At 56.4% G+C, this 19,548-nt stretch overlaps 1 protein-coding gene across 1 annotated transcript in view; it reads right to left on the minus strand.

Moving 5' to 3' along the window:
- The window catches only part of CARMIL2 (capping protein regulator and myosin 1 linker 2), a gene marked incomplete in the record, with an annotated part of 133,006 nt that overhangs the window by 57,150 nt on the left and 56,308 nt on the right, over positions 1-19,548 (minus strand). The window contains 6 exon segments of the mRNA XM_034788268.1: positions 153-240; positions 4,732-4,907; positions 7,489-7,602; positions 12,455-12,583; positions 13,506-13,601; positions 13,693-13,786. Coding sequence (XP_034644159.1) covers positions 153-240; positions 4,732-4,907; positions 7,489-7,602; positions 12,455-12,583; positions 13,506-13,601; positions 13,693-13,786 — 697 coding nt within the window.

Raw genomic sequence — 19,548 nt, forward strand, 5'->3', positions numbered from 1 at the left:
GGGCACCCTGAGACTCCCGGGGCCGTGCCAGGAACTGGGCCCCCGTGTGGCCGCCAGCACTAGGAGCAGAAGGAAGAGGCTGTGCGCTCATGTTGGCACCTCTCTGCCAGGCAGGGCCCCGGAGGAAGGAGACGACAAACAAGGCCACTCACCAGCCTGCACTGAGCACTTGTCAGGTCCTCCAGCACCTCGTCGATCAGCCCGTCGGCCACGGCCGCAATGACAGACAGCCTGATTTCGCTGCGAGAGGAGACGGGGGTTAGTGCGGCGGGGGGGGGAGCCCCCCAGCCCTGGGAGCAGTGGGGAGAGGGAAGGCCACAGCAGCCAGTTCCCGTCCCAGCAAGCCAGCGCTGCAGCCAGGACAGATGCAAGAGAACAGGCCGGGAGGCAGGGCTAACCAGGCCCCCACCTGCTCTCACACAGTCTCTGCACCGCACTAGAGCTCAGAGCCCGAACCGTGGGCTGGGTCCCGTGGCACCAGGTGCTGCACACACAGCCCCTGCCCCGCAGAGCTCACCTCGAAGTACAAGCCAAGCTAGCCTCTAGCCACTGCAGCCGGCGCTGGAGAGAGCCTGCCGGGCAGTGTGGAGGGCAAGGCTGGCGCTGGAGCGAGGCCACAGGACAGGAAGCCAGGAGAGCGGGGAGGAAATGCCCTGACCGGCCCTGGGATCCGTCCCCAGCCCTGCCGCAGATTCCCAGCGCGCCTCGGCCTCCCGCTCATGGGGATAGCAAGACCGGCCTCTTCTGCATGTGCTAATTACTCCAAGGGGCTCCAAGCCCCTTGCCTGGGCAGCCCCACAGGAAGGGTCAGAGCTCCCCAGCCGTGCTGGGGGTGGTGCACCACCCCGAGGGAGCCCCTGGGGTGCCGGAGGAGGAAAGTCTTCAACCCCATCCAAAGGGGAGCCCTGCACTGTGGGATAATCTGAGGGGGGAAGGACAAGGCCAGAGCCCCGCCTCATCCTGCCCTCGCTCAGGTGGCCAGGGGGCTGAGGGCACTAGACCTTGTACTGCCCTATAAACCAGGGCTGTGCCCGGCCCTGCAAGCTCAGGCTGGGTTGTGGGGGGTGACAGCTGCTCTCCAGACCCAAATACGTTTGACAGTGAGCCAGGAACCGCAGGGCCGACACAGACAATTCCAGCAGCTTGTGGATTTGCCAGGCAGCCCTAGGGCGTGTGGTCCCTGCAACAGGCACCCACAGGACCAGGGTCCGGCCCAAGCACAGACCCAGCTGGGCTCTCTGCCCCGCCAAAGGGAAAGCGGCGCTGGGCACCGCTCCGCCAAGCAGCAGGGAGTGGGCAGACCCACGCAGAGTTTGCCTCAACACACACTGCTCATGCCAAAACTGCTGCCCTCACATCGCCTGCACTTGGTTCCTAGGCAGTGGGGCACAGGCAGAAAGGGGGGAATCAGAGTCACCCCCCACAGCCCAGGCCCTGTGGCAGAGGAACAGCTCAGCCTTCTGCACGGCAGGAAAGTGAAGGGACGGGTTCCCAGGAAGCAGCTCCCACAAGACCCTCCGTGCAATTAAACCAAGGAGGGAACGTGAACTGCGGGCCCAGCGTCAATCCTGTCTCAATCTGATACTGTAACTGAGGCCTAGAAGTGATTCGAGATCAGAGCAAGGGCCAGCCCCATCTGGAAGCTCCGACCAGAGCTTAGGTGCAGGACCATTTACATTCTGTCACATCAGCCCGAGGTCATTCCCGCTAGGGAGGAATATAGTGTATATCACAGTACGAGTGTCGCCGGTTGTGTTACGGCAGCTAATGGGGCACAGGGACAGGGGGAGTGCCAAGGTACCAACTTCCTGTTTATTTAAGAAAAGCTGTTTCAACTGACACACCCTTGAAGCCTTAACCTGGGCCTGGTCTAGGGCATTGAGCAGGGGACTGGGACCTACAAGTCCCGGGTTCTAGGCTCAACTCTGCCACACGCTCACCGTGTGACTGCACCTCCCTGCCTCAGTTTCCCCATCTGTAAAATGGGGACAACGATACTGCACTCCTTTGTCAGGGACTCCACTCCAGCAGTTACTGAAACACAGGTGTGGATTGCCGGAGAGAGGACTGTGAGCGCACTCGATTGGTTAGCACTCACCTGGTAACTCCCATGCATGCATCGCATGTGGCCAGGCACCCAGATCCAGAATCTGCACGGGGGGGCCTGGCAGGAAGCCTTGAGCCAGCATGGGGGGGGGAGGATTTGGGCAGTGCAGGGACGTGCAAGCCAGGCTATTCTGGTCCAGCCAGCAGGGAGCTGTGGGGCGAGGGGAGGCACAGGGAGCCTGTGCCACCACCACTGGGGCAGGGATGCCCCAGTCCACTGGCTTTGCCTGCTCTGGGCTGCAATGGCAATTACCCACCCCGGGGAATGGGGGAAGCAGGGCTAGATGTGGTATAACGCACCCCTTGAATTGGGAGGCTGCATCCACCCCATGAGGGACGCTGTTATTCTCTGTTTGGATCTGAGATGCGACCCTGAAGGGTGCAGAGGGGTAGATGCTTTGCTCCTCTCAGGAGCAAGCCCCTAGTTCCTTAAAGGAAGATCAAAGGCTGGCATGAGCGCTAAGCCCAGGCCTGGGGCTGGCCCAGCTATCCTGTAAGGGGGACGCCCGGGAACACCTGCGAGAGGGGAATGGGGCTGCATTTTATTTGCACAGGGGACATGAAATACATTTGCTCAGAGACAGCAAACTGGAGAGGGCAGCCAGGCCTACTTGTAGGAGCTGGGGAGCCAATCACTGCAGCTGAGAACTGCTGCCCTGCGATTTAGCCCTGCAGACAGACGCCCCCAAGGTTATGGTGGGAGTGAGTTATCAGCCACACAGGGCCTGATGGAGTCTGACTCCCCGACAGAATTCACGCACCCAGTTTCCGTGAAGCAGCAGCCCTGGCCTGAGAACTCTGCTCTGATTTATCCTCCTTTCACATGGCCCTTCCGAGCGGGGTGCTGGCTGGGCTAGTCCCAGGGCAAGGAGGCTGGGGGGTATGCGAAGAAGGGAATAGTCCTACATCACGGTCTGCCCCACATGCACGGTGCAGAGCCTCGGGAGGAGGCCCACGCCCTGACATGCAGAGAGGGGGGAGACTGGTGCCAGGGAGCAGCCTGCCCAAAACAACATGCTACCACAGCAGCCATCTGTCACTTCAGCTGCAAATCCCAGTGGAGGCCAACGAACGCTGGCCCAGGCAGGGAGCCGCATTGGGGTCCCTGCTACACTGGACTTGCTCACTACATAGGTGGTGAGCAAGTGGTTTGAGCATTGGCCTGCTAAACCCAGGGTTGTGAGTTCAATCTTTGAGGGGGGCCACTTAGGGGTCTGGGGCAAAATCAGTACTTGGTCCTGCTAGTGAAGGCAGGGGCGGGACTCGATGACCTTTCAGGGTCCCTTCCAGCTCTATGAGAGAGGTTTATCTCCATACACTGCGGGGCGACCCTGCTCTTGACAGACGCATAAAACACCAGCTCCCCTCTCTTCCTGGGGGAAGGCGGGCAAGCAGATCCGAGGCCTGGGCTATTACTGTTTGGCCAGGCTGACGTAAAACTGTGACGAAACGTCACCCGCACAAGTGCCGGGTCGCTGCTCCAGGTGTCCCTGGTTTGCCCTGGGGAGTCCCCGCGTGACACGTGTCACACGGCCGAGTCGGAGCGGGCAGGGCTCTGGGAAGCGCAGGGCCGTCAGGCTCAGCTGCCTGACAGGAATCCCACGGACAATGACAGGCTGGAAGGTCCTAGAGCCGAGCTCGGCTGCCTGCCCCTCACTCAGGGCTGCCCAGCCTGGCCACGGGGAACAGCCCCGGCTAGCTGCCTCCCACACCCCCGTTATTCTGGCTGACGACGTTCCCTGTGCTCGGGAGCGGTTGTCAGGCTCAGCCGGTGCGTGATTTAGGTGGCTGCAGGCAGCCGGAGAAGAGCGGAGGTGGCAGCACATCCAGGGAATCGATATTAAAATCCACGTCTTTCACATTGATCTCCTGGTCCTCACCCCGTCACCTCCCCCGCTCTACCGCTATGCTCTGGTCCCCTGGCCCCACGTGCTTTCCAGTTTTCTCACGTAATGATCCCTTTGGGGGCAGATCCTGCTCCCAGTTAGGACAAGGGAGTTACTCTGGATTTACACATGCACGTGAGCGGAGAGACTGGGCTTCTGCCTCCTTTTCCCTCTTCAGGGCATGCACCAACATCTGCCCTGCTCCCAGCCCCCAGCTGCTCCTCCCCACCCTCTCCTTGTGCCTCTTCAGCAGGCCCCACACCCTTGCTGCCCCAGGCCTTGGCTTGCCTTATTTAGGGCAGGTCCACACTACAGAATTACTCTGGCATAACTACATCCCTCAGGGCTGTGAGAAATCTGCACCCTGGAGCCAGTCGGCATAGAGCATCTTCATTACAGCCCTACAGCAGCACAGCCATGCCAATGCAGCATTGTACGTGTACACCTGCCCCTACACTGCAAGCTCTTCGGTGCAAGGACCGCGCCGGATCTACGTTTGTAAAGCGCTGTGTAAATTCACAGCAGGACAGAAATGCTTCGTATCAGCTTGTTCCTCTGGTGCTGCTGTCTAGGCTAGAAGTGAAGCAAAGGCCTGGTGCCAGCTGAAGTCATTTATCTCGGCTACGTGCCATAGCTGCTCCCCAGCAATAGCGGAGCAGCTGCTGCGCCTGGCTGACCTGGCTGGTTTTGTGGGTTATACTTCAAATCCGTGACAAATACTAGAGACTTTCGCACTCACGTTAGCTTGCTGAACACATCGGTGATCAGCTGGTCCAAGACGGTGCTCAGGTGGAGGCGATCCTGAAGGATGATTCGCTCAGAGATTGTGTGGACCAGCCGGTCCCGAACGCCACTCTTCTGCAGAATTGTAGGACACAGATTCTGGGTGGTATCCAGCACGGCCTGCATAATAGCCTGAGCCATAAATCAAAGCAAAGGAGCGGCACTGAAGGAGGATTGCTCTATAGGACACAGCTCGTTCAATGACCTGTGCACCTGCTACGTGCTTACCCCAGTGCACACAAACATTCCTCCTCCTCCCAGTCCTTTAAAGCAACCATGTCAAGAGCAGCCAGAGGGGCCACATGAGCCGCTGAGTTCTGGATTGTGGGCTGTCCTGATTTTTAATATGGAGACCACATGTCCCCTCATGTAGTGCTCCATCTTGATTTGAATGGTCTCCCAGCAAGTCTAAAACAGAACAATGCATGCTGGACCCATACCCTCTACCTTCCAGACTTCTGTAGTACAGGTGACCTGCAAAGGAAACCAACAGAGCTTGTGCCCTTCTTTCTGATGGATGAGGACAGCATGGAAGGTTTTTTTGTCTGTTTGAAATTCAGGTGTTGTCCCCCAACTAGGCGGTTTATGACATCACAGCTCCCAAGAAAGTGAAACCTGATTGGCTGGGAAGGGAACTAATGTCTGTTCCCTCTGTTTCAAACCCTTTGGGGTTTGTTGTTAAAAAAAACCCTGTGGATTTGATTGCACAGCAGCAGCTCCATTTGGGCCGGAACTAACACTTCCCTCAATGCCCAGGGCTCTGTCAAATGTACAGGGTGTCACAGCCCGGGCTGGAGCTCAGCCTGACCTGTGCCAGCTGCAGCCCACCTCCCAGTCCAGGGGTCATGCGATGGGAGCATGTGACGCACAGCCAGGCCTGCTGGGGAACACACAGGCAGCCAGAGTTTGCTCAGAGACTCTCTCCTGGCTCCCTGGCTGAGGGCCTGCGGAGAGCTGCCGCCAGCTGGGGTGAGTTTGTGTGTTTCATTTTGAACTGTGTTAATACACCAGCCCCCAGGGGGATGTTATTGGACACATGAGCCTAGGGGAGGTTCTTGGGGATCTCAAGCAAGAGAAAGGGAGGCAGCAGACAGGACTGATCCCCAGCTGGGTAAGCCCCTGCTACATAGCGCCTCTCAGTGCTTTTAGCCAGAGCTGAGCCCTGGGCAGGAGGGGGCAGGCAGCAGGGGTCGGCGACCTTTCCGAAGTGCTGGGCCGAGTCGTCAGTTATTCGCTCCGATTGAAGGTTTCGCGTGCAGTTATACATGTTAACGTTCTTAGAAGGTCTCTTTCTATAAGTCTGTAATATAGAACTAAACTATTGTTGTATGTAAAGTAAATAAGGTTTTTAAAATGTTTAAGAAGCTTCATTTAAAATTAAATTAAAATGCAGAGCCTCCCTGTGACGAACTGGGACTGTTCTTAATGTGGTCTTTGAATGCTGAGTGGGGAGTGTTGGCTGGGAAGGCAGGGGAGTGTGGCTAGGATGGTCTGCATTGGGGGATGAGAGACTGGCCGTGAGGGAGAATACCTGAGCATGTAACATGAGAACCCAGGAAGGAGTTAGAGGCCAGGTGACACCTCTGCCCCGGAAACTGAACAAAGAGCTGGCTGGTAGAATGGCTGGGAAGCAGACGGGGCTCTGACCAGCCAAGGGGGCTGTGGTGCCCTGGGACCCCAAGATACACCTAATTGGAGGGGATCCTGTTGTCTGTGCCTGCAAGAGCTGTCTTGGACTGTGTTCCTGTCGTCTAAATAAACCTTCTGCTTTACTGGCTGGCTGAGAGTCATGGTGAATTGCAGGAAGCCGGGGGTGCAGGGCCTTGCGTCCCCCCACACTCCGTGACACCCCCGGACCGGTGGCCAGGACCCGGGCAGTGTGAGTGCCACTGAAAATCGGCTCCCGTGCCGCCTTCGGCATGTGTGCCATAGGTTGCCTTCCCCTGTTCTACAGCATGCCAGCCTTGCAGAAGGGAGCGCTGGCTGAGAGCCTGCCCTCTTCAGGCTAGCTCCAGAATTGCCCTTCTGAGCCAGGCTCTTCTCTCTGTTACACCAGCGAAAAGCCCAGGTAAATCCGCAACCCTGTGCAGAGGGCGGTGGGATTATTTCAGATTCACCCCAGTAGTTCCTGGCACTAGCCCCAGAGAGCTGGCGAAATGGAATCGGTCGCACAGCAGGTGGGAGGCGCAGGAAGAACGATGCAGCAGAAAGACTGGGGGGAGCTAGAAAAGTAAAGGAAAAGCCTGGAGCTAAAAGCCTTCATCCCGAGGGGCCGTGGGCGACGGCATCCATAAATGCACCATCAAGTGCTCCCGTCTTGGGCTCCCAGCCTCACTCCCGTCCGTGCAGCACTGAGCGCCCAGTCAGGGGCAGACCAATGGACTCTGCTGCCAGCCAGCCGGGCAGTGCCACCCACACCTGGCCTCACCCCCCTGACTGCACGGCTAATTCAGGGCGCCCCGGAGAAGGGAAGCAAGCAGCGCTAGGGCCCGGTCCCACTGACATGGAGGTGAATGACGGGTGCGAGAAGGGGGTGAAGTGAGGGAGATTGCTCCTCCCGACAGGAGCTCCTCCTGCCTAGCAACGGCACCGCTTTACAAGCATTACTCAGCCTGTTGAATCAGATCACGCCAAGGCAGGTGGCGTCGCCCAATGCGCCATCTCGTCGCTGATCGGCAAGAACCACAGCACCCCCTGCAGTCCGGCCACCTACCTGGATCTCCCGGCTGCAGGCCTGCGAGGCTGCTTCAGTGAGGCATTCCAGCTTGTGCTGCAGCTGGCAGTTCTGGTATGGGGCGTTCCCCGTCTCGTATAGGAGCGGCAAAAGCTGCGGTGGGAGAGAGAGAAAGCCCAGAGGTGAACGGATACAGACAGCCCCCGCTCCTCCCCGGAAAGCTTTCCCCAGCAGGGATTAAGCAGAGGTCCCTCTGAACCCTTAGCCCTTCACTGCAATGGTATTTGCCACTTCACGTAAGGAAGCCTTAGCCAGGGTCTCCCCCTCCCCCACGGCTCTGAGGATGCCTTCAATCCTGCCCTGCTGTGCCAGCCATGGGCTTCCCACAGCTCTGCCAACACCCGTCACTCCTGACCCCCAGCCTCCTGCGGTGCCAGCCCATGGCTCTGCTTGTCTGCAGCCTGATGCCCCACTGCAGGTTGTGGGGCTCCCTGGAGCACGGAGCACTACCCAAGGTCAAAGGCAATCTCCACTTGTCACCCCGAGCTGGGAGCTGAACCTGCCGCTCCAGACGTTCCCGCCTCTCTTGTGTCTTGAGCTCTCTCTCTAATCCCCGACTCTCCCTCTCGGCTCTTTGCTGATTGCTCTTTATTTCCTGGCTGCTGTCTTTTCCTCTCCCCTAACAGATAGCGCGAGGGCAGGCCACATTGCGCCCTGGACGCTGATCCCCTCCTTATCCCTTCTGGCATCTTCACAGCGTTGACAGCATCATCTTGGATTAAGGCTCACTGGAGCCCTGCCCCCGGAAGCCGACAAGAATCCTCTTGTGTTTATCCCACTGCAGGGACGTCTCGGCACTGAGTGCAGCCATTGAGAACCTGCCTGGGCAGTACCAGCCCCCAGCAGAGGGGGCCTAGTGCCAGGAGAGGCAGAGAGAAAACTGTCACCACCACTGAAACAGGCGGGAACCAACACAGGGACCATTCCCTGCCCGGCCCCCTTCCGGTGTCTGCTGTAGGCAATGGAAGATCTGACTCGCTGGGGGAACTGCGCCAGAGAGTTTCTTCTGCAGCTCCCAAGAGCTTGTTTCTCAGGTGGTACAAGGGGCTGACCGTAAAGCAGGCAGGAATCGGAGATGCTGCTGCATGGGCCCATCCAGGAGTGAGACCGGCTCCACGGAACAAGGTCCCAATGACACCTCTGGGGCTCTTCCACAGAAGCTGCGCAGAGCCCTGTGCTCACTCCGAGCGAGAGTGGAGGGTTTCCCTCTTAGGAACAATCCCATCAGTTCCCCTCAGGTGAGGCCGTCTCGGCAAAGTTCACACATGCCAACATATCAGCGAGGACCCCTCTCTCCTGCATTAAGGGGTGCAGCTGAAGGAGAGCGCTGACATGCTCCAGCCCAGGAAACCAGCATGGGGAGCTCTCCGTTGCGGAGCCGGGGGCCCAGAGCAGCCACCCTGACAAACTCCTCTCAAGGGGGGGCAGAGGCAAGGCACCGGCCATGGGAGTTTCCCAGTTGGGGTTTCAGTTAGTCTGATGGTTTCCTGGCCGGGGAGGGAGGTTTGTTTTACTAGTGGCAAGATTCTTACAAGGATTTTCGCCTCCCCGTTGCTGAGATCAGCCTTCAAAGTTTGTCTGAGAATTTCCTTCGTTTTTTCAGTAGTTTCAACATTGGTGGTGGGGGGGGGGGAGTTGTGGGGCACAGCCGCCTGCATTGTCCTTAGGCGCAGCCCCGGACAGGCGATCCCTCCCTAGGGACGTGACAAGGTCTGCAGGAAGGGAAGCAGGCGGCCGGACAGTGACCGTGGGGAGCAGCACATACCGGGCATCCCCCGGCCCTTTCTGTGGCTCTCCTGAGGTGCAGATGAGGGGAGTCCCATCCCTGCAGATCCCGGGGGCGCCCAGAAGCAGGCAGCCCCTGCGTGCGAGGGGAGCCCCGTCCCTGCAGATCCCTCGGGCACACGGAAGCAGGCAGCCCCTGCATAGGGCACCAGGCTCCTGACAAGCCATCAGAAGCTTGCTGGGGCCTCCAGTCTGTCCTTGCCAATGAAGCAAGGCTGGTGGGGCCCCTCGTGAGAGTCAGGAGGCCAGTGCACCCCACGACCTCCCACAAGTCTCTCTGTGGCAGCCCCTCCCCCTGGGCCACCAGCCACCCAGTGAGCCTGGGAAGAACGCCAGCCTCCAAACAACCCCCTGTAGGCATCTCGGGATCTGCCACTCCCCGTAAGTGTGGGGCTGCGCCAAAGAGCTATGGAGGCTTGCCCGCACCCATGTCACAGAGAGCCCCTCATGAGCAGAACATGGAGGGACAGGAGAGACACAATGCCAGGATTCTGCTGCCCCCCATCTGTCCTCCCCCCATCCCCAAACTCTCCCCCACTCCGGCCCACACAAAGAGGCCCCTTAGCAGACCCAGCGGAGGGGGTACTGAGATTGGCAGGGGCCTTCAAGGGCTCAAGAGCCATGAGGCTCCTCCCGCCCATTAATACATGAATCCAATTAACTTGATTTGCTCCCCACTCTCAATGCCCAGGCTAAGATCTGGCAAAGAAAATTCTCCTCATCCTGGTTACGGGCAGCGAGCACGTTCATCTCCACGGGCTCATTTACCAACAGCTTGTCTGATTGCCCCCAATCGTCATTCACGCTCTCTTCGCTCTGCCCCCCCTCCCCGATCCATTCACATTTCCAGCCCTGCACCCCCGGGGAAAGCCCAATAAACGCTTCCCTTTAACCCTTCCCCTTCCCTTTAACCCTAACCCTAACCCTAACCCTTCCCTTTAACCTTAACCCAACCCTAACCCTTCCCTTTAACCCTAATCCTTCCCTTTAACCCTAACCCAACCCTGACCCTTCAACCCTAACCCAACCCTAACCCTTCCCTTTAACCTTAACCCAACCCTAACCCTTCCCTTTAACCCTAATCCTTCCCTTTAACCCTAACCTAACCCTAACCCTTCCCTTTAACCCTACCCCTTCCCTTTAACCCTAACCCAACCCTGACCCTTCCCTTTAACCCTTCCCTTTAACCCTAACCCTTCCCTTTAACAACCCAACCCTAACCCTAACCCAACCCTAACCCTAACCCTTCCCTTTAACCCTAACCCAACCCTAACCCTTCCCTTTAATCCTAACCCAACGCTAACCCTAACCCTAACCCTTCCCTTTAACCCAACCCTAACCCTTCCCTTTAACCTTAACCCAACCCTAACCCTAACCCTTCCCTTTAACCCTAACCCTTCCCTTTAACTAGGGTTACCATCCGTCCGTATCTCCCCGGACATGTCCGGCTTTTGCGTCTCTAAATAGCCGTCCGGGAGGAATTGGTAACAAGGTTAAAAGGTCCGGGATTTTCCCCCCTCACCTCCCTCCCTCTCTTCCATGCAGAGTGCGGCTGCTGATTGGGTGGCTGGGCCTGATTGAGCCGTTCCCATTGGCCTCCAGCAGCCAGAGCCCTCCCCTGCTCCCCCCCTTGCTGCCTGCAGCGTGTTTTGCCTACATATGGACATGGGCATGGTAAGGGGAGTCCAGGGGGCAGTCAGGGAGCAGGGGGAGGGTTGGATGGGTCCCCGGCCTCCACCTGCCACCCCCCATCCGCGCGCCCCCACCCGTGGGTCCGCCCCTCCTCCCTGCCTGCCTCTCCCTTGCCTGCTTGTACTGCCAGAGCCAGCAGCAACTGCTGTCTGCTGCCCCCGGGTTCTAGTGCCCCCGATCCACTAATGGCAAGACAGGCTGCCCTTACCCTGCCCTTCCACCCTAGCCCCGAGCCTCTCCAACGCCCCAAACCCTCATCCCCAGCCCTCATCCCCCCGCACCCTAATCCTCTGCCCCAGCCCTGAGCCTCCTCCTGCATCATGAACCCCTCATCCCCAGCCCCAGCCAGAGCCCTCACCCCCCCACCCTAATCCTCTGCCCCAGCCCTGAACCCCCTCCTGCATCATGAACCCCTCATCCTCAGACCCACAGCCCTCACCCTTGCACTCCCTCCTATCCCCAAACTCCGTCCCAAACCCCCTCCCCCTTCCCACACACCCCCTCCTGCCCTCAAACTCCCTCCCAAAGCCTGCACCCCCTCCCTTTGCACCGCCTCCCACCCCCAAACTGCATCCCAGAGTCTGGACCCCTCACCCCCTCCTGCACACCCACCCCCTGCCCCAGCCCGGAACCTGCACCCAGCACCCAAACTCTATCCCAGAGCCTGCCCCCGTACCCCTTCCGCACCCTAATCCACAGCCCAGGACCTGCACCTCAGACCTCCTCCCCCCACCCAAACCCCCTCCCAGAGCCTTAGGCAGGTGGGGGGCGGGTTCTGGGCACCACCAAAATTTCTACAACCCTGCCACCCATGCGAGTGAATAAGGGTCGGAGCAGTCAGGGGACAGGTAGGGTCCTAGGGGGGTAGTTAGGGTGGAGGGTTCTCAGCAGGGGGCAGTCAGGGGACAAGAAGCAGGGGGGGTTGGGAGTTCTGAGGGAGGCAGTAAGGGGGTGGGAAGTGGGAGGGAGTGGATGGGGACCCTAACCCTTCCCTTTAACCCTAACCCTAACCCTTCCCTTTAAAAGCAAAGGAAAGTTTTGCTCTCCAGCAGCCACCCTATTTTAACCTGCTGTAAGCCAAGCTCATGTTACTGGTCACAAGCTTAATGGCTTTTTAAATCCGAGTTAATCTCTTGGCCCCGGGTGAGAACTCAGCTAGGGGAGTCACTTGCTGGTTCTGGGCTGGGGCCAAAGACGAGAAATTCTGTTTTGCGGGTGGCCATCGTCCACGTCTCGGCGTAGCTGGAAGAATGACTCAACCTTGGCCCCAGAGCTAACTTCCCAACGGTCCTTTGTCTGTGGCACTGGGGCCAAGGAGCCAGTTTGGGTTTGTAGTGGAAGCTCAATCAAACCCTGACAATAGCGCGGCTGGGCCTGGCTGCAGCACGGGGCTAAGAGGCAGCCGGGCCGGGCCTGGGAAGCAGGAGGACAGCACACACAGAGCAGCAGGCACAGCCTGGAGACTCACGCTGATGGACAGGTTTGCTTCCCGAATGGCTTCTTCTGCACAGAGGACACTGGCTTCCACCTCTCGGCCCAGACAGGCACTCAGGGCGTCAACATGCTTCTGTAGGCTCGTGCACATCTCATTCACCATCTAGAGCACAGTACCTGTGTCAGTGTGCGGCTCACGCCCGCCCGCAGATCCCGAGGAAAGCCGGCCTTGGTGGCAGGGCACAGGGCTGGGCGGGAGCAGACCCAGACTGTCCCCAGCTCTGTGACTTTGGCAAGGCCAGTTAACCCCTCTGTGCCTCAGTTTCTCCATCGGGAAAATGGGGCTCATGGCACTCGCCCCGGGGCTGGGAGTCCTTTGTTAGTGCGCGGTGCACGCTGAGAGCCTGAGCGGGACAGCCTATGAACCCTCCAACCAGGATCAGACAAGCCGGGACCCCAGCATATGGGCACAAAGCGAGCTCAGAATCAGCGGCGGGACCCTTCCATCCCCCATGCTGTCCCTCCTCTGGTCTGGCTTCTCCAGGCTCTCCCCTGCTTCCTGCCTCACCCAGCCTCAGCCTGGCTCTCTTCCCTCCATCTTTCCCAACGGGCCACTCTTCTTCTTCGCCGATTTTCCTCAGAGCCCCGTCTGCCTTCTTCCCCCACCCCTCCTTAGTGCCACCTCCCAGGCCCGCCTTCCCCTGCAGCGATCCTTCTCCTCCCATCCCTGTCCCTGCCTCTCCCCTGGCCAGGTGAGCCCGCAGCGCGGAGGGTGCTCAGTACCGCCGCGAGGATGGGTGGCATGCAGGGTCAGCATTCACCCTGCCGTGCAAGAGGAACCCCTGATGAGCAGGGGCAGAGACTGGAAGAATACGTGCACAGAGCGTCTAAAGCACGCTGGAGCCCATGGGGAACCTTCCCACCACAGCCATGAGCTTCCAGCAGGCCCTGCGTGTGGACACATGTCCAGTGCACAGACAGGTACTGGACTGGAGGCTCATTGCCTGGGCTGGCAAGGCCCCCACCCTCTGGCCGGCCCCTTACAGCGAAGCAGGCAGGTATGACTGGCCCGGCATGCTTCTGACCTGTTCCGAGGAGCTGGTGACGATTCCCTGCTGCAGCCGGAAGGTTTGCTTAGGCAGCGTCCGCCGCATCTGATTCCTCGCCAGGAAAGACTGCATCTGCAGCAGGCAAGAGGCCCAGTTAGCGGGAATAGTTGGAGGCTGGGCTGGAAGGCCCAGTCCCCACCCCCTGCCAGCCCCAGAGATCTACCTTGTGGACAGCCTCCTCCGTCTTCTCCGGATTGCTCCGATAAGCCTGAGTCACGTCGCTCATTGGCAATGGCATGGACCGCAGGGTGTAATTCCTGGGGGTGACACGGCTGGAGTTAGCATCCCTGGAACAACCTGGACTCAGCTGGGCTTCCCCCAGCTCCACAATGAGAATGGAGCTGGGATGGGTCCGTCTGGCACCCACCCCCGACCATTCTGAGCCCACCGCATCCCCACGACACCTTGCGCTACCCTCCCACCCACAGGGGACAGGGGTCATTGCTGCATTCATCCCCCAGTGGGCAAGAGCCCTCAGCACCTTCGCAGACACCTACAGGTCACTTGGCAACCTTCAGCCTGAAGGGCCAATACTAGAGGCAGAGAGGTTTCCCTGCCAACCCAAAATGGCTCCGTTTGTGCCCCTTGCAGCTGCAGCCCCATGCAGGGTGCACTTTGCCCCTGGAAAACAAACCGACTTGGTTCAAAAGTCTTGCAGAATTGCCTGGGTAAATAACAAGGACACGCTGCACTCCTATAGCACCTGGCCTTCTCCCTCCCGAGGGGCTTGCCCATTCGACCGGCCTCAGCAGCCACATGGCCACCCTCCCCAGGGGGTCCGAGAGCCTCCCAACAAGGAGTTTAGCTTCTAGTCATCCCTGCAGGGAGAAAGTTATTGGCAGACTGGACTGGGAGGGGGACGGTTCAGTGATTTGCCAAAGGTCTCACAGGAAGCATGTGGGAGAGCCAGAAACTGAACCCGGCTCTCCTGAGTCCAGGAATAGCATCTTCACCACGGAGTGTAATTCTTATCCCACCTCGCAGGACGAGATCTGAGGGGCAGCGCCACACCCGAGTTCACACAGCGGCGGAGCCAGGTACAACCCCCGAGTCTCCTCCGGCTGCGAGACCCGCTCTCTCCTAAATCCCCACGATGCTGCCAGCTTTCTGCTGCACAGACACAGTGCTCAGAAATGGAAAGTGAAGCGAAGCCAGGCTACGTCTGACTTTTCCCCATGTAAAAGCGGCGAACAGCAGAGGCTAACAGCGGGAGTTTACCTGGGAGTTCGCGTGGGGAGAGCGCACTGAGGCTTTCATCGGCAGGTTTCTCTGAGTAGTTCCTGCAGCAATTGAGGAAGCTCTTAAGAGGACGGTGATATGGAAGGTGAGCGATCAGCTGTTGTCACCTGCACAGGTTGTGCCATGTTTGTCTTTCTTCCACAGGACAGAAGCGACTTTGTCTGTACAAAGTGCAAGCTGGTGTCCATGTCGGAAGAGAAGGTTTGAGGGCTGGAGAAACGAGTATCGACTCTGCGTTGCATAAGGGAAAACGAAGATTTCCTGGACAGACGTCAGGAGATGCTTCTACAGCCACAATGTTCTGAAGATTCAGAGCAGGCGCAGCAGGGACAGAAGGATTGTGAGGAGGTTTGGCAGCATGTGACCTCCAGAAGGAGAAAGAGGAGCGTCCATGCACCAGCAATGGAGATACAGGTGAGCAATCGTTTCCATGTTCTCTCTACAGGTACTAATGTGGAGAGTGGACTAGATGACCCATCTGAGGGAAGGGAGCAGAAGGAGACTCCACCGATTGGAAGGCAAAAGATGCACTGTCCTAGGGATGGGGGTTCCACGACCACCACTCCCAAGAGGAGGAGGAGGGTGGTGGTGGTCGGGGACTCCCTCCTCAGGGGGACTGAGTCATCTATCTGCCGCCCCGACCGAGAAAACCGAGAGGTCTGCTGCTTGCCAGGAGCTAGGATACACGATGTGACGGAGAGACTGCCGAGACTCATCAAGCCCTCGGATCACTACCCCTTCCTGCTTCTCCACGTGGGCACCAATGATGCTGCCAAGAATGACCTTGAACGGATCACTGCAGACTACGTGGCTCTGGGAAGAAGGATAAAGGAGTTTGAGGCGCAAGTGGTGTTCTCGTCCATCCTCCCTGTGCAAGGAAAAGGCCGGGGTAGAGACTGTCGAATCGTGGAAGTCAACGAATGGCTACGCAGGTGGTGTCGGAGAGAAGGCTTTGGATTCTTCGACCATGGGATGGTGTTCCAAGAAGAAGGAGTGCTAGGCAGAGATGGGCTCCACCTAACGAAGAGAGGGAAGAGCATCTTCGCCAGCAGGCTGGCTAACCTAGTGAGGAGGGCTTTAAACTAGGTTCACCGGGGGAAGGAGACCAAAGCCCTGAGGTAAGTGGGGAAATGGGATCCTGGGAGGAAGCACAAGCAGGAGAGCGCAAGAGGGGAGGACTCCTGTCTCATGCTGAGAAAGAGGGACATCGATGAGTTATCTTAAGTGCCTATACACAAATGCAAGAAGCCTGGGAAACAAGCAGGGAGAACTGGAAGTCCTGGCACAGTCAGGGAACTATGATGTGATTGGAATAACAGAGACTTGGTGGGATAACTCACATGACTGGAGTACTGTCATGGATGGATATAAACTGTTCAGGAAGGACAGGCAGGGCAGAAAAGGTGGGGGAGTTGCGTTGTATGTAAGAGAGGAGTATGACTGCTCAGAGCTCCGGTATGAAACTGCAGAAAAACCTGAGAGTCTCTGGATAAAGTTGAGAAGTGTGAGCAACAAGGGCGATGTCGTGGTTGGAGTCTGCTATAGACCACCAGACCAGGGGGATGAGGTGGACGAGGCTTTCTTCTGGCAACTAGCAAAAGTTGCTAGATCGCAGGCCCTGGTTCTCATGGGAGACTTTAATCACCCTGATATCTGCTGGGAGAGCAATACAGCGGTGCACAGGCAATCCAGGAAATTTTTGGAAAGTGTAGGGGACAATTTCCTGGTGCAAGTGCTGGAGGAACCAACTAGGGGCAAAGCTTTTCTTGACCTGCTACTCACAAACAGGGAAGAACTAGTAGGGGAAGCAAAAGTGGATGGGAACCTGGGAGGCAGTGACCATGAGATGGTCGAGTTCAGGATCCTGACAAAAGGAAGAAAGGAGAGCAGCAGAATACGGACCCTGGACTTCAGAAAAGCAGACTTTGACTCCCTCAGGGAACAGATGGGCAGGATCCCCTGGGAGAATAACATGAAGGGCAAAGGGGTCCAGGAGAGCTGGCTATATTTTAAAGAATCCTTATTGAGGTTGCAGGAACAAACCATCCCGATGTGTAGAAAGAATAGTAAATATGGCAGGGGACCAGCTTGGCTAAACAGTGAAATCCTTGCTGATCTTAAACGCAAAAAAGAAGCTTACAAGAAGTGGAAGATTGGACAAATGACCAGGGAGGAGTATAAAAATATTGCTAAGGTGTGCAGGAGTGAAATCAAGAAGGCCAAATCACACTTGGAGTTGCAGTTAGCAAGAGATGTTAAGAGTAACAAGAAGGGTTTCTTCAGGTATGTTTCATAGATTTATAGATTCATAGATTATAGGACTGGAAGGGACCTCGAGAGGTCATCGAGTCCAGTCCCCTGCCCGCATGGCAGGACCAAATACTGTTTAGACCATCCCTGATAGACATTTATCTAACCTACTCTTAAATATCTCCAGAGACGGAGATTCCACAACCTCCCTAGGCAATTTGTTCCAGTGTTTAACCACCCTGAGAGTTAGGAACTTTTTCCTAATGTCCAACCTAGACCTCCCTTGCTGCAGTTTAAACCCATTGTTTCTGGTTCTATCCTTAGAGGCTAAAGTGAACAAGTTCTCTCCCTCCTCCTTATGACACCCTTTTAGATACCTGAAAACTGCTATCATGTCCCCTCTCAGTCTTCTCTTTTCCAAACTAAACAAACCCAATTCTTTCAGCCTTCCTTCATAGGTCATGTTCTCAAGACCTTTAATCATTCTTGTTGCTCTTCTTTGGACCCTTTCCAATTTCTCCACATCTTTTTTAAAATGCGGCGCCCAGAACTGGACACAATACTCCAGCTGAGGCCTAACCAGAGCAGAGTAGAGCGGAAGAATGACTTCTCGTGTCTTGCTCACAGCACACCTGTTAATGCATCCCAGAATCATGTTTGCTTTTTTTGCAACAGCATCACACTGTTGACTCATATTTAGCTTGTGGTCCACTATAACCCCTAGATCCCTTTCTGCCGTACTCCTTCCTAGACAGTCTTTTCCCATTCTGTATGTGTGAAATTGATTTTTCCTTCCTAAGTGGAGCACTTTGCATTTGTCTTTGTTAAACTTCATCCTGTTTAACTCAGACCATTTCTCCAATTTGTCCAGATCATTTTGAATTATGACCCTGTCCTCCAAAGCAGTTGCAATCCCTCCCAGTTTGGTATCATCCGCAAACTTAATAAGCGTACTTTCTATGCCAATATCTAAGTCGTTGATGAAGATATTGAACAGAGCCGGTCCCAAAACAGACCCCTGCGGTACCCCACTCGTTACGCCTTTCCAGCAGGATTGGGAACCATTAATAACAACTCTCTGAGTAGGGTTATCCAGCCAGTTATGCACCCACCTTATAGTAGCCCCATCTAAATTGTATTCAGTAAGGGGCCCACACTTTCCTTGATTTTCTTGCCTCCGAATAGGAAACGTAGGGTAGTGGTGGTTGGAGACTCTCTGCTGAGGGGGACGGAGGGAGGCAACCTAGTGACAGAGGATGTGGAAAAAGCTAATGTACTCAATGCTTTTTTCATCTCTGTCTTCACGCACAAGGTCAGCTCCCAAATTGCTGCACTGGGCAGTACAGCATGGGGAGAAGGTGACCAACCCTCTGTGGAGAAAGAAGTGGTTCGGGACTATTTAGAAAAACTGGACGTGCACAAGTCCATGGGACCGGATGCGCTGCATCCGAGGGTGCTAAAGGAGTTGGCGGGTGAGATTGCAGAGCCATTAGCCATTATTTTTGAAAACTCATGGTGATCAGGGGAGGTCCCAGATGACTGGAAAAAGGCTAATGTAGTGCCCATCTTTAAAAAAGAGAAGGAGGAGGATCCGGAGAACTACAGGCCAGTCAGCCTCACCTAAGGTCCCTGGAAAAATCATGGAGCAGGTCCTCAAGGAATCAATTATGAAACACTTAAAGGAGAGGAAAGTGATCAGGAACAGTCAGCATGGATTCACAAAGGGGAAGTCGTGCCTGACTAACCTAATTGCCTTCTATGATGAGATAACTGGCTCTGTGGATGAGGGGAAAGCAGTGGATGTGTTATTCCTTGACTTTAGCAAAGCTTTTGATACGGTCTCCCACAGTATTCTTGCCGCCAAGTTAAAGAAGTATGGGCTGGATGAATGGACTGTAAGGTGGATAGAAAGCTGGCTAGATCGTCGGGCTCAATGGGTGGTGATTAATGGCTCCATGTCTAGTTGGCAGCCGGTTTCAAGCGGAGTGCCCCAAGGGTCGGTCCTGGGGCCGGTTTTGTTTAATATCTTTATTAATGATCTGGAGGATGGTGTGGACTGCACTCTCAGCAAGTTTGCAGATGACACTAAACTAGGAGACATGGTAGATACACTAGAGGGTAGGGATCGGATACAGAGGGACCTAGACAAATTAGAGGATTGGGCCAAAAAAAACCTGATGAGGTTCAACAAGGACAAGTGCAGAGTCCTGCACTTAGGACGGAAGAATCCCATGCACTGCTACAGACTAGGTACCGAATGGCTAGGTAGCAGTTCTGCAGAAAAGGACCTAGGGGGTCACAGTGGACGAGAAGCTGGATATGAGTCAACAGTGTGCTCTTGTTGCCAAGAAGGCTAACGGCATTTTGGGCTGTATAAGTAGGGGCATTGCCAGCAGATCGAGGAACGTGATCGTTCCCCTTTATTCGACATTGGTGAGACCTCATCTGGAATACTGTGTCCAGTTTTGGGCCCCACACTACAAGAAGGATGTGGAAAAATTGGAAAGAGTCCAGCGGAGGGCAACAAAAA

Source organism: Trachemys scripta, chromosome 13 (assembly GCF_013100865.1).
Source record: "Trachemys scripta elegans isolate TJP31775 chromosome 13, CAS_Tse_1.0, whole genome shotgun sequence".
NCBI lineage: Eukaryota > Metazoa > Chordata > Testudines > Emydidae > Trachemys > Trachemys scripta.